A 14,106-nucleotide genomic window follows, 5' to 3' on the forward strand; every position below is an offset into this window, starting at 1 on the left:
GTAGACAGATGACTTGGTCAGTGAGAGGAGGTGGTTTTCCTCACAGGCTCTTTGTTTAGCGTGTCGAACCGTGCATATAACTTGTTCAGTTCCTCTGGGAGTGTGGCGTCTTTGTTGCTGCTGCTCAACGCAGGCTTGTACTGTTTGACAGCCTGAATGCCTTGCTATAAGTTGCGTGAGTCTTTTGTGTTGTCTAAATTATTTTGAATCTTCAGTGTGTACTCCTGCTTTGCTTGTTGGATGGTTCGAGAGAGGTTGGCCCTGGCTGTTTTAAGAGCAGCTCTGTCCCCTGACCGGAAAGCGGCATCTCTCTCTCTTAGCCGTGCACGAACCTGTGCTGTAAGCCAGGGTTTTTGTTGGCTCTCGTGTGACAGTTTTGGAGACAGTAACATCCTCTATGCATTTGTTGATGTAGCAGGTCACAGAGTCTGTGTACTCCTCCAAGTTGATGGAGCCGTTGTGGGTAGCAGCCTCCCTGAACATGTTCCAATCTGTGCAGTCGAAACAGTCCTGAAGTGCTTCCACACCTCCACTCAGCCAGACTGTGATGGTTTTTCTGGCTGGTTTTGTGCGTTTGAGCAGCGATGTGTATGCGGTTGATAACATCACCGGTGGTCGGGGGAACCTATGTGGGTGCGCGAAGGCTTTGTAGGCGCTGCCCATGTTCGTGTAGACTTTGTCCAAACAGTTATCTCCCCTTGTAGCACAGCTCACATGTTGAAAGAATTTGGGAAGCACTGACTTCAGGTTCGCGTGGTTGAAATCGCCGGCAACAATGATAAATCCATCCGGGTGCGTTGTTTGGAGCTTGTTGATAGCCTCGTACAATTTTCCTAGCAACAGGTTAACATTTGAGCTAGGCTAGTACTGCGGTAAGTTCCCTCGGCAGATAGAAAGGCCAACATTTAACAATTAAAAACTCCACTTGTGGTGAGCAGTGGCAAGTCACTTTAGCAGAGTTTGTGCACCAGAGTTTGTTGGTATAGACGAACAAACCGCCACCTTGGCTCTTGCCAGACAATGCAGCGTTTTTGTCGGCTCGGTAGCAGGCTAGCTCGACTAGCTGGATAGCAGAGTCAGCGATGTTTGTGTTTAGCCATGTTTCCGTGAAAATAAAGATGCAACAGTCCTTTATTTCTCACTGGCTTGAATGCTGGAGCAACTGTTCTGTTTTTCACAAGTTTTGACAGCTCAGCCCGGATAATAAGTGAAATGTCTGGACTTTCTCTTTGATCTCTTGCACTGAACACCCAAAAAAAGATACAAAGTTTCTAAATTTTAATTAAATAAGGGGCTCTTTGCTGAGAGCCCAGAACACTCAGCACCTGCACTTTGATAATTTTTAACAATTTTAGATAAGCGAAGATACAATTGTAACTATTTAAGATAAGCAAATCTCTTCGGAGAACTGAGACTCACACTCACTGTTTAAGGCAGGGGTGTCCAACCTGCAGCCCGAGGGCTGCATGCGGCCCGGGATGGATATGAATGCGGCCCAGCTTGAAGAAGAGAGAAAAGGAAGAAAAGGGAAAAAAGAAAGAAATTAAGAAATAAATGTATGGAAATACAGAGAAAACAAGAGTGAAATAACACTTAGTGCTCTCTCTGAGTCCAGACATATTAACCACCTCTGTCCAGGGCTGGTCCTATCAAATGTGGGGCCCAATTGGGATCATGTTGGCGGGGCCCCTAGACAAAGTGTTGCTGGCTACTGACACACCAAGTATTTAGGAAAATAAGGGCATACAGGCACAAAATAGAAAGGAAAGGGGCAGACAAGGTAAGAGAGTGAGAGGGATGAAATAGGGACACATAATAGGGGCACACAGTGTAAGAGAGAGAGGGAGGAAATAGGAGAGTGGACTGGGCCAATTAGTTTGAGGCAGGCTGGGCCGATTCAGCTTGGGAGCAGGCTTGGTTGGATTGGGGGCAGGCAGTGCCTATTAAGGTTGGAGGAAAGCTGGGCCTATGAGAGTTGGAGGCGAGCTAGACCTATGGAGTTGGGGGATAGGCTGGCTTATCAGAGTTGGGGGTGGGCTGGACCTATGGATTTGGGGTGGGCTGTACTCTCAAAGTTGGGGGCAGGCCAGGCAGCATCATGTGCTGGTGGAAATATTATCTGTGCTGCCCTCTGGTGCGGGGCCCCCAGAGGTGCGGGGCCCTATTGGGCCCAATTGGTCCAATAGGCCTAAGGCCGGCCCTGCCTCTGTCTGTTTGTTAGGAACAGGCTTACTATGCCAGGTTGTAACCTGTGGTGACCTGTGGAGTAGGGAGGAGGGGGGACTCTGCCCTTTGCCCAGTTAGTAATAATACAATTATAAGTCTATTCAATATCCAGATGTCCCATATAGCTCCATCTGGTTATCCAACTGGTATTGTAGTTCTTTGCTATGTATTTTCTTTACTTTTACAAATTAAAAGTGTTTGTGTGTATTTCATATGTGGTCCCAGACAATTTTTCAATGTGGCCCAGGGAAGCCAAAAGGTTGGACACCCCTGGCTTAAGAGTTAGTTCAAACAAGGAGATTCGGGGGGATTTTGTCACCTGGCGACTAATCGCCTCTTCTTCTGGGCGACAATCTCCCCGAAGTGCCTTTGCATGTCTTCCCATCTGCTATAATGAAAAGTCGCCTGCGCTAAAGCACACGTGGCGATTTGTTTTCCGAAGTCGCCCGAAGTTTCCTCGTGAGGCAACTTCGGAAAATGCAACACCGCACGTGCTTTAGCCCAGATGACTTTTCATTATAGCAGATGGGAAGACACACGAAGGAAGTTCGGGGATTGTTGCCCCGAAGAAGAGGCGATTTGTCAGGACACACAGGCAGATTTGGGGAGATTAGTCGCCCAGCGACAAATCTCCTCTTCTTCGGGGCGACACAAGAGGGGTGTGGCCACAACATGGGCATGATAAAAAAAAAAAAACAATTTGCTGCTCTATGTGCCACAGATCTTTTTCTCCCTCTTTCCGTTTTTAAAACCCTTTGGTTGTCCCATCCAGAATCCAGGATTGTTGTAGAAATGAGGCGTGATGAAAAGGAGCAACAGCCTCTATAAAAGACACTATTTTTACGTGGTCATACTTCAACTACTGCACATATTGAATTCTCTACGGGCAAAGTTTCATCCCAGCTGTTACTTTTATGTTATTTTGAGCAAACCAGGCCACCGTCGTCGTGACTCTGCTGCTGACGTCACATCCTCGCTTCAACCAAAATGAAAGTTTAGGGCGCGAAATCTGACTTGCCAGTGTGTCTATACAATCAGGATCGGTTCCGGGTTAGTTTTGGATCGGAGTGTGTGAGGGCCATGGATGCCACGTCGTGTATGAAGAGCCTTCTGCTGGCGGTAGCGCAGTACAAAACATGTAAGAGTGACAGTAACGGAGGAGTGCTGCATCGGCAGCTGGAGGTAAACAGAAATAGCTTTAGACTCGGTCTTGCCTGCGCCTTTTTCTACACAATAAATACGTTCCTATTCTCGATTCTAATTCCTCCCAATAAATATTTATATGCAGCTCATGTAACCAGGAAGCTCAGTGTAACCCAGTCTTGTCATAGGTCATGCCTCAATCTGCTTTTTTCACTGAACAAACCATTAAATAAGCAACTTTCCAATTAACAGTTAAAAAAAAAATGAATAGTGCATAGTAGTATGTATCCTTACTGCTCTCTGGAACTGCTGGATCAGTGGAACAGAAATCCTCCCTCCCCAGGCTTGTTAATCAATTGACTCTGCAGCATTGATCACGAGTCAGAACCAGAAGTGCAGAGCCTATAAATAAGCAGATACTGCTATCAGTCGCACTTACATTTTCACATCACTTTATATCCACTTTACATTCATTTTCTTTCCTAATACATAATAAAATAGCGTTTGGTGCAGATCTTCTATAAAAGGAGCTTAAGGGTAAGGTTAAACTGGGAGATTTAGTCGCCCAGCAACTAATCGCCTCTTCTTTGGGGCGACTAATCTCCCTGTACTGCTTCCCGTCTTCCGCCTGCTAGAATGAAAAAACGCCTGCGCCATGGCACTCGCGGCACTTCGCTTTCCGAAGTTGCTTCACAAGGAAACGTTTCTCAGGCGTTTATTCATTCTAGCAGTTCGGAGATTAGGTTTACCTTTAAACTTTTAGTATGATGTAGAGAGTGATATTCTGAGCCAATTTGCTATTGGTTTTCATTTTTTATTATTTGTGGTTTTCGAGTCAGCTGTCCACGTTGCAATTTTAGCAGTCTGGTTGCTAGGGTCCAAATTACCATAGCAACCATGCATTGATTTGAATTCAGGGCCTGAATAGAAAGAGTAATAAAAATTAGCCATAACAACAAATGTGTAGCCTTACAGAGCATTTGTTTTGTAGATGGGGGTCAGTGACCCCTATTTGAAAGAGAGTCGGAAGGTAAAAATAAATAACGAAGACCAATTGAAAAATTTCATGGAAATGACCATTCTATAGCATACTAAAAGTTAACTGAAAGGTGAACCACCATTGTAGTAGTTCACATTCAAGTTAAACTATAGTATCTTATCGTATGTCACGTTTTTAGCAAATTTGCAGCCAGTCTTCATTTTTAAATTGGTATAGTTTTTAAATGTTTACCTTTTTTGTGCCTTCTTACAGATTATAAATGGGGAATATTAACCCTGGCAGGCGAAAAAACATATTGCGCTGTGATTCTGCAATTTTATTACTTTTTATTACTTCTATTTTTATTTGCACCAACACCACTTCCTGGTTGCTAAAGTAAATTGGGCCCTTGCAAACAGATGCTGATATCCCAAACCCAGAGAGCTGCTGAACAAAAGGCTAAATTCTGCAACAGATAAAAAAAATGAATAATAAATGCAAATATTATTTTTTACAGTAGACTGAAAGTTAATTTAAAAGTGAGCTACCGCTTTAAGGGTATTGAATTTGGCATCACCCATGGTAGAAATTGCAGTGGGATGAAGGTGCCTTTATTTGGTCATACATGATCACTTTTGGCTTTAGTAAACCTAGGCACAATAAATTCTTAACATTTTGGAAAAGCTTAGTTTTCAAAGAAGAAATCTATCTTGCTAAATATGGAGACATGCTGGGGAGCTCTTTGTGTAGTATTCCTAAGCATTTACAAGGGTCCTTGGCTGCTTTCCTTATTAATCAAAGGCAGAAGCATTGATCAAAAAAGGCTAAGGCTCAAAATTGCATGCATGTTTAAAATAAATTGCATGTTGCTATTAAAAAACATTGCATTCAGCTGTTCAATTCTGTAAGGCTAATGCTACATGTGGATGGTTTTTGGCCTGTGGAAAAACATAGGCCAAGAATCTGCCCCTAAGCTGGAATTCGCTGCCTTCTTTGCCTGTGCTTGGAATCACTGCATCAGGCATATGCAGCAAGTTTTAGCCCTGGAATGCATACTAGTGTGGTTCTGTGCCGAAATCTGCCGTGTGGCATTAGCCTATAGTCACTTAAGTTCAGCTGAGATTTCAAAAAAGCAATTAAAGTGAATCCTGGTAGTGTGAAAGTACAGCAACTCACAATATAGTAACTGTTTGCCTCATATATTTAAAGGTAATTATTGGACTAAACCTGAACAGATTATTCGCATCCAATCAAATACTGCCGAGTGAATGTTTGAGCAGTCTAATCGAGCTTCTCGAAGACCCAAACACCAGTCCTGCTATTACACTGAAAACAATTAATTTGATTTCCAGTTTAGGTAAGTTGTGTATTTTGTGAACTCTGTGTGCTGTAATTAACTCAAAGGTAGAGTTCAGTTATGGCACATGCATATGATAAAGTGAAATGAATGGGCATTGCCTGAATTGTGCAATGTGTTAAAGTACCTTCAGGGGCATTTTTGTGTGATTACATGATACAGATGCTTTACATATGGCATTTCCCATTTAATGCTACAGAAAGTGTTTTTGTACACTTTGCTGTCTGTGGGAATTGTGATTTCATGCAGGTGACAAATTATCCAGACAAATTATCCGGTGTGCCGTACACTTGTGCCACATTTGGCAATTATTTTAAACAGCCAATATACACCTTTGTTGAGTTAGCGACTAGTTACTCGTAATTGTGCTGTACATACATTATGCTATTTTTAAAGGATTTTTGCATTAAACAGCACAGAGCAGTGTAACTGAAGAATGGTATCCCTTTATTCACCACTGCCTCCTCTTATTAAAGGAATAGTTCATTTTAAAAATAAAAACTGGGTATATAGATAGGCTATGCAAAATAAAAAAAAAATGTAGGGTTTATATAGAAAACTTGCAAAAACAACATCTGAACTAATTTTTTATATTTACATAAGGTGGTATTTCCACATGTTTTATACATAAGCCCAGCTTAATGAGTTTGTCAAGTAGTGGGGTGTATTTTCCTTTTAATAGTAAGCATCAAAGAAGAATGTATTTAGTCCAATTATATAATATGCCTAAAACACAGGGAGTACTGAAGTGAAGGAAATTCCCAGACACGCTCTTGATGGAACAAAACAAACAAGAACGGACACATTGTTCTTGTATTGTTCATCCTTCTTTGTTTTATAATCTTTCTATAATTATGATATAATTTGCAGTGTGTTTATATAGTATTTTTTCTGTTTGTTTTTGTGCAAAATTTGTTGAGGAAATAAACTGAAACATCATCACATATCTCTATAGTTACATTTTTTTATGGTGATACTATTTCAGTAGTGTGTGTGTCTATATATATATATATATATATATATATATATATATATATATATATATATATATATATATATATATAGTGTAACACCGCTTTATTGCCTTGTGTTAATCTAATTGTATATATATAATTTTTTTAAAGCTGCTGACAGTGAAACAGGTGAAACTCTCCATGCGACATACAACCTTACCAATGTCTTGGCTGGACTGGTTCACCGATACAGCTCCATTATTAATGATCCGGTTCTCTTACAGGTACTGTTTATTACTAATACAATTGCCAGTACGTTCCAGTTCTCTATACTAAGCTACCGGCCTGATCTATGACCAGTCTGTTTTTAGATTTAATAAATTCAAATTTATGAAAAGTTTTAACTAACCAACGCTTTCCTTATAGCTCATAATGATGTCCGTTTGTCAGTATTCTACTGTTTTGAACCAACAGAACTTTCTACTTATGCAACCTTTCATCCTTATTTCCTTTATTATTTCTTTAAATAATTGTTATGATTTTTATAAATCTGCTACTTTGTTTCATGGCAAACAGTGTATGTAGAATTATGCATTTGAAGCAAATATATGCAGTGTATAAGTTTTTTCTTTTTTTTTTTTCCATCCCTAGAGCATTCAGTTGCTGCAACGACTGACTTACAACGTGAGGGTCTTACATGCAAGCATTAACATTGAAGAACTGATTGCTTTCTTGATGAACCGCATGTAAGTTTTGTAATATAGTAGACATTTATTACATTTTCTTATTTTACCGTTTCATAGAGGCATTTCGGTTGCTTGTTATATATGACTACATGACTGTGTTAGTGTACAATAAAATTGGAACACGTTATCTAAAAAGATGAATCCTGTATTCCTAAATACCGTTGTGGCAATTATAAATTGCATTCAAAGATAATGTTATGATGGATATAAAAAAAGGTTATTTTCTGTTGTCCATATCTCTTTAAAGGAGAAACAAACCCGTAACTTAAAAAAGCCCTACCCTTTGTAGACCCCCCTCCCCTGAACAACTGCACATGCAATGAAAGTCACGGACATTTTTGTGACTTTCGGCACATGCGCAGTTGTACAAGACCGGAATATTACTGCAACTGTGCATGCGCCGAAAACAAAGGTCTGTTTCCGAAGTTTTATGAAGAATAGATGATTTTATCTTAGGTTTTTGTTTCAACTTTAAGACAGAAATTACCGTACATGAAAAATCTTTGTCTTAAATGGTAGGCAAAATTGTATAAATGTATTAAGCAAACTAGATGTTTATAGGAGCCAAAGATTGTCTATGCCTTGTATTTATATAAAATTTAGCAAAAACAAAATTTTTAGGAGCCAGTTTGTTTTTGTCCTGTTCTATCTTGCTAAAGCATACCATCCCAAACTTTCTGACCAAACTAGAGTAAGGTTAACAAGTATTACTTGTATCTCTTCCTTATCATGAAATTGTTTCCTGGAACTTCAGTCACTTGCAAATTCCTGCTCACACAATATGGTTCGCAGCCTCTGTGTGACTGATCAGTCCATCAGTTCACTCAGCAAGTTGGCAGTTGCAATGATTATGCAGGCCCATTGGTTGATTTCTTACTTTCTTATTTCAGTTAAAACAAAATGTGCTTGTTCCAAAACAAATAAATGTTGTAATTCTACTATACTAGGAAACAAACTAGACTCCTTTCACCTGAAGTATAATTTATTTGGGATCAGCCCAGACACTTGTATAGAGAGGTATAAAGTGATGCTGACACTAAAAAAGTCACCTATAGGTCATTCTGAGTACATGATATTTTCATTACTTAAACACTTTCAATTTTTACTGTTCCTTTAATTCACCAGAAATTTAAAAAGCTTTTTTTGTCTATTTTTCTAATAATGGAAAAACTGAAAAAAATGTTAGTTTAAATTTTCACCTTATTGTGTCTCAAGCAGCTCTGTGTGTGGCGGTCACTGACTGTAATTTGATACATTAGTTGATACTTATTGTATTATTAAAGGGATTGTTCATCTTTAACTTTTAGTATGATGTAAAGCGTGATTCTGGGAATATTTGCAATTGGTCTTCAGTTTTTGTTTGCTGTTTTTTGATGTATTTAACTTTTGGTTCAGCTGCTTTTCAGCTTTTGAATTTCAGTAGCTATCTGGTTGCTAGGGTCAAAATGACCCTAGCCACCGGGCAATGGTTTGAATGCAGAACTGTAATATGAATAGAAAGCTTAGCAACAACAAATAATAAAATTGTAGACTCACAGTGCAACAATTTACGGCAGAACTGCCCAAAAATTAGATGAGGGTTGATCAGTAGATCTCAAGACACTGTCAACAAACAGCTTGTCTAAATCACCCTCCTATTTTCATGCTTTTCATTCACATATTTATTATGTTAAGGTTTCATAATAAATAGGTGTTTGTTAAATATAGCGCTATACATTTTCCCATAAATCAGTATTTAAGTAATATTTTCCATGGAACAGAATGCTAACAATGCTTTAATAGATGTAGCTCATAATGGGACAACATCACTAAAAGTAGACCTCGCATTAGTAATGTTACTTGCTACCGGGTCCATGACACCGATGTGAAATCTTTAAGAGTCAGAAGATGAAAGAAAATATTTTTATCAAAAATACAAAATGAAGACCAACTGAAAAGAAGCCATTCTATAACATAAGTTATCTAAAAAGTGAACCACCCCTTTCAATGCAGCTGTTAGAATTGATACAATAGTTGCTAACATTCTGATGCTAAGAAATGTATGGTTTAATGTAGAAAATAGTAACAATTCTGCACCTGGATTATAAAGATGCACGAGTGGAACAAGAAAGTTTAAACTTCAAGTTTGGAAAAAAAAAAGTTAACAATAAAAAGCAGCTTAAGAAAGTAATTATTTTTACTGTACAATCTGAAATCCACTGAACTGAAAGCAGACAGGGGAATACTGTTAATTTGCTTCACACAGTGCATGCCCATCCGATCAAACAGCAAATGGATGTATATGGGTCACAAAGTGTACTGTAAAATCCTTTTGCTAGAAAAAGTACTATTTGCAGCCGCCACTAAAACTGGCAGCATATAAAGTGCCACGTGAAGGTGGCCAGTTTATCTTCATTACAGTTATTTTGAGGCACTATGGGACTACATGTTTCATTCTCACTTTTCTTATTGTTTGTTAGTTACCTTTACATAATTATACATTTTAACCTAACCCATGACTTATAAATATTAATATTTGGCAAAATATTCTGCTCTCTGCATAGAAAAACTTTACTAAACGTTTTTGTATAATGGCATTTGTGCAAAGACTACAGAAGAAAAACACCCTCTCTGCATTTTTACAACTCTTTGACAGAGACATTTGTAATACATTGGTGCAGATTTTCTCCATAGACTTCAAATGACAAGTGCTAGCATTTAGTTGCAAGGCATTTCACATAAGGCCTACATGTATTTTATCCTATTGCTGAAATATTTTCATGTATTCTACCCCCAGTATCATATTCATTGTTGTATAGTTTTTGTTTTTTTGTTTAATGGAAATAATGTTTTATAGTACTATGCATATAAACATCAGGAAGTTTAACTCGAATATTGCTTAGTACAGCCTGCCACCAATGAAATGCAGTGTAAAACTTCATACATATATATTTTTGCTATTGTAAAGGGCACCTGTCGACTTAGTACATTTTAATGCAGCATTTTTAATTCCACATTTTAATTTGAATGTTCTTTGTGTTTTCAGCCAGGCCCCAGAAGATAAGCTAACTATGCCTTGCCTTGGACTAATGGCAAACCTTTGTCGGCATAATCTTTCAGTCCAAGCACATGTAAAGTCTTTGGTATGGGATTATGTGTATTATTCTTTGACTGTATTTTAAATAAAGATGTTTTTGGCATATTTATATGCTGTAGCATAATATGCCCATTTTTTACATTCTTAACCATGCATTGATTTGAATAAGAGACTGGAATATGAATAGGAGAGGGCCTGAATAGAAAGATGAGCAATAAAAAATGGCAATAACTATAAATATGTAGCCGTACAGAGCATTTATTTTAGATGGGGTCAGTGAACCCTATATGAAAGCTAGAAAAAGTTAGTTTTGACAAGAAATGCAAAATCTTGTGTTTAGGAGCCGAAATCTGCTCTGTCTGCCTGCTCCTGAATGGAGGTATTGCTTCCAGGTGCAGGCACAGTGAGTAGAATGGCAGCAGTGGAGGAGTGGATTCTCGTCCTGTGGAGAAACGCAGACTTTTCTGGCCCTAGCCTAAGGCTCGGATACTTTCTAAGGGTTAAAAGCTGCACCAGCCATGTATAGAAGCATGTGGGTAGTATACATGGGGGCAAGAGCAACTTTTCTTCATACACTGCAAGGGCCATATTTGTAATGTGACAGGAGTCCATTGCATGTGAGTTACCAATGTATATTATGTTTATAGTATGCACTTCTTTACCATCAGTAAGTAGCAAGAGCACAGGTATTTTAATATAATAGAGTTCTACCTAAGGCTTAATTTAAAAGTATGTGAGGAAGGAAAAACTGTATGCAGCTTATTACTTGCTAGTGAGTAAGGATGTTTGCCAAGGCAATAATGTTTGTTTTTTTTTCACAGAATAAAGTGAAAGGTTTCTACCGTACCTTAATCAGCTTCTTGGCCCATACCTGTTTGACTGTGGTGGTATTTGCACTCTCTGTTTTAGCAAGTCTGACATTGAACGAGGAAGTTGGTGAGAAGGTGAGCTATGTATTTTTGCTAAATGCTGCAAATACTTTATAATGCAATAATTATTAGCGATGCACCGAATTCAGGTTTCTGTTCGGGATTCGGCCTTTCAGCAGGATTCGGCTGAATCCTTCTGAATGGCCGAATCGAATCCTGATTTGCATATGCAAATTAGGGATGGGGAGGGAAATTGTGTGACTGTCACAAAACAAGGAAGTAAAAAATGTTTTCCCTTCACACCCCTAATTTGGTCTAATTCGGTCAACTTAAACTTCTTGCAGGTCATTTCCAGTAATGTGTGGGTTTCTATTTTGCCTTTCTGGTGAGCATACAAGCAGTTGTCTCTGAATATTTTCTTGTTCTTCCAGGTTGTGTCTTGGCTTGCCCTGCCATTTATACACATTACATACAGTGGAAATTGTGGGCCGGAAGTGTGTGGCATTCTTTTAAAGAGGTTGTTCATCTTTGGGTTAGCTTTTAGTATGTTATAGACTGGGATAGTCTGAGACAATTTGCAATTGGTTTTCATTTTTTATGGTTTTTGAGTTTTCTAGCTTTTTATTCAGCAGCTCTCCAGTTTGCAGTTTCAGCAATCTGTTTGCTAGTGTCCCCTAGTTACCCTAGCAACCATACATTGATTTGAATGAGAGGCTGGAATATGAAATAGAGAGGGCCTAAATATAAAGAGTAATAAATCGAACGGAATCCTAATTTGCATATGTCAATTAGGGGCAGGGGAGGGAAATCGTGTGACTTTTTGTCACAAAACAAAGAAGTAAAAAATGTTCTTTTCCCACCCTAAATTGCATATTTGGATTCAGTTCGGCATTCGGACAAATCTTTTGCTAAGGTTTTGGGGGTTTGGCCGAATCCAAATTAGTGGATTTGGTGCATCCCTACTTCAAAGAAAACATTTGTGTACATGACAAATGGTATGGCTATTCTGGTATGGCTATTCAGATTTATTTATTTAAGTTTAATGACTATTTTCTAATATTATACACAAGTTTTTTTTAAAAAAAAAAAAAAAATTCAAACATTTGCTTAAAGTATATAGCAATCCCTATTATTGCTATTGCTGCTATTCTTTAAAGTCTGTCAAGTTCTGAATGAATGAATCTTTTGTGCTTAAACTTAGTTAAAATTCATTGTGTAAAATGAGTGGTGCTGAGGCTGTAGACAGCTGTCAGAAGAAGGTCAAGCGGCTCTTCACATTTGCCTTGCACATGCTCTAGTAATCTAATCTTAAGAGGTCTGTAGTTGATTATTTGCCCATTTTATGCCTTCATCACACCACTTTTAATGCTGCATCTTATTGTGTCTCCGCATTTGGAATATTAGTAGGAAAAACAAAAATGCCTGTTTCCTTTTATTCATTTTTTAAAAACTTTTTCATTAAATGGACACAATGAACAACACATCCTCTATTGAATGAATACCATTCATTGCTTGTAAAAGTAGAATTACTATTTTACAGAAACAGAAAAAAAAAATTTTTGTCTAATAAAAGAAAACCATTATATGCAACTTTCCCTTATGAGTTTAATAAAAATCGTTAGTGTTTTAAAAACTTGTAAATGTAATGGCTATTGAAAGCAGCATTTGCTTTACTCCTGGTTGTTAATTTTTAAACAATGTTGCAAAAACCAGTCTACTCCAGCTAGACAGGTCTCTTAATCCATTGGTTTGTGTTACATTGTTTCAAAAGCCAGAGCCATCTGGGCAGAGAATAGAAACTACTTTCAATATAAATACAGTAACTTAAAAGCATAGAAAACTTGTAATGAATGTATATTGCTAAGTTGCTTTGAATTATGTTTACTTTTATTAGGCAAAACGTGTTTTTGAGGGTTGACATGTACTTTCTTATTTCAACACAGTACTTTTAGACAGGTCATGGAACTCCGAGGTGACTTTGAATATTTTGCAACAGGTGGTACTTTATTATAATACACAAGTTTCAGAGAGCTGTGTGACAGTAATGATATCCCTAAGCTTCCATTGTTATTGATGATATCACTAATTTATTAGGATGTCGTATTTTATTTATATATGTATATGTATATGTATATGACACGGCACTTATGTAATGTTTGTATTGCACTAAAAATTGCTTTATTAACAGTGTTTAAATGCACCTTTTTTTAGCTTTTCCATTCCAGAAATATACATCAAACTTTCCAATTAATATTTAATATTCTTGTAAACGGGGATGGAACTTTAACAAGAAAGTATACTGTAGATCTTCTTATGGACCTTTTAAAAAACCCCAAAATTGCCGATTATCTCACGAGGTAAGAGGTTTCTCAAAAGTTCATTTTCTCTGCTAATATGAATGTAAAATAAAATATGTTCCCCCCTGAAGTATGAATTATGCAATGTAGAATGATGTAAAGTGGCTACTTTTATGACATATATTGACTGATCAACTGTTTATGATATGAGCACTAGCTCTCTCTCTTCTGATGAAGTTCAATTTTCTTAAAAACTAGCTGGATTGACCTCCCTGCTGTGTGTTGACTGCAGGAGAGCCAGACAGAAATGAATATAAATGGCACTGAACACTGATTTCACCTGATTTTCACAATTTTTATTAGATTCACTTAGGCCAATTGTTCCCAAACTGTTAGGCTAGTCACACTCCTACTCACTGAAGATACCAGCAGTTAATTACCAAGCCTGATGACCAGATAT

The 14,106-nt window shown here is 37.9% G+C and overlaps 1 protein-coding gene across 1 annotated transcript in view; it reads left to right on the forward strand.

The window, feature by feature from the left end:
- Positions 1–3,209: 3,209 nt before the first annotated feature.
- The window catches only part of cip2a.L (cellular inhibitor of PP2A L homeolog), a 29,074-nt gene continuing 18,177 nt past the window's right edge, over positions 3,210–14,106 (forward strand). The window contains 7 exon segments of the mRNA NM_001094671.1: positions 3,210–3,408; positions 5,558–5,705; positions 6,830–6,942; positions 7,310–7,404; positions 10,430–10,526; positions 11,302–11,424; positions 13,561–13,706. Of these exon segments, the coding sequence (NP_001088140.1) occupies positions 3,307–3,408; positions 5,558–5,705; positions 6,830–6,942; positions 7,310–7,404; positions 10,430–10,526; positions 11,302–11,424; positions 13,561–13,706 (824 nt within the window). The 5' untranslated portion in view covers positions 3,210–3,306.

This window comes from Xenopus laevis, chromosome 2L (assembly GCF_017654675.1).
Source record: "Xenopus laevis strain J_2021 chromosome 2L, Xenopus_laevis_v10.1, whole genome shotgun sequence".
Lineage (NCBI taxonomy): Eukaryota > Metazoa > Chordata > Amphibia > Anura > Pipidae > Xenopus > Xenopus laevis.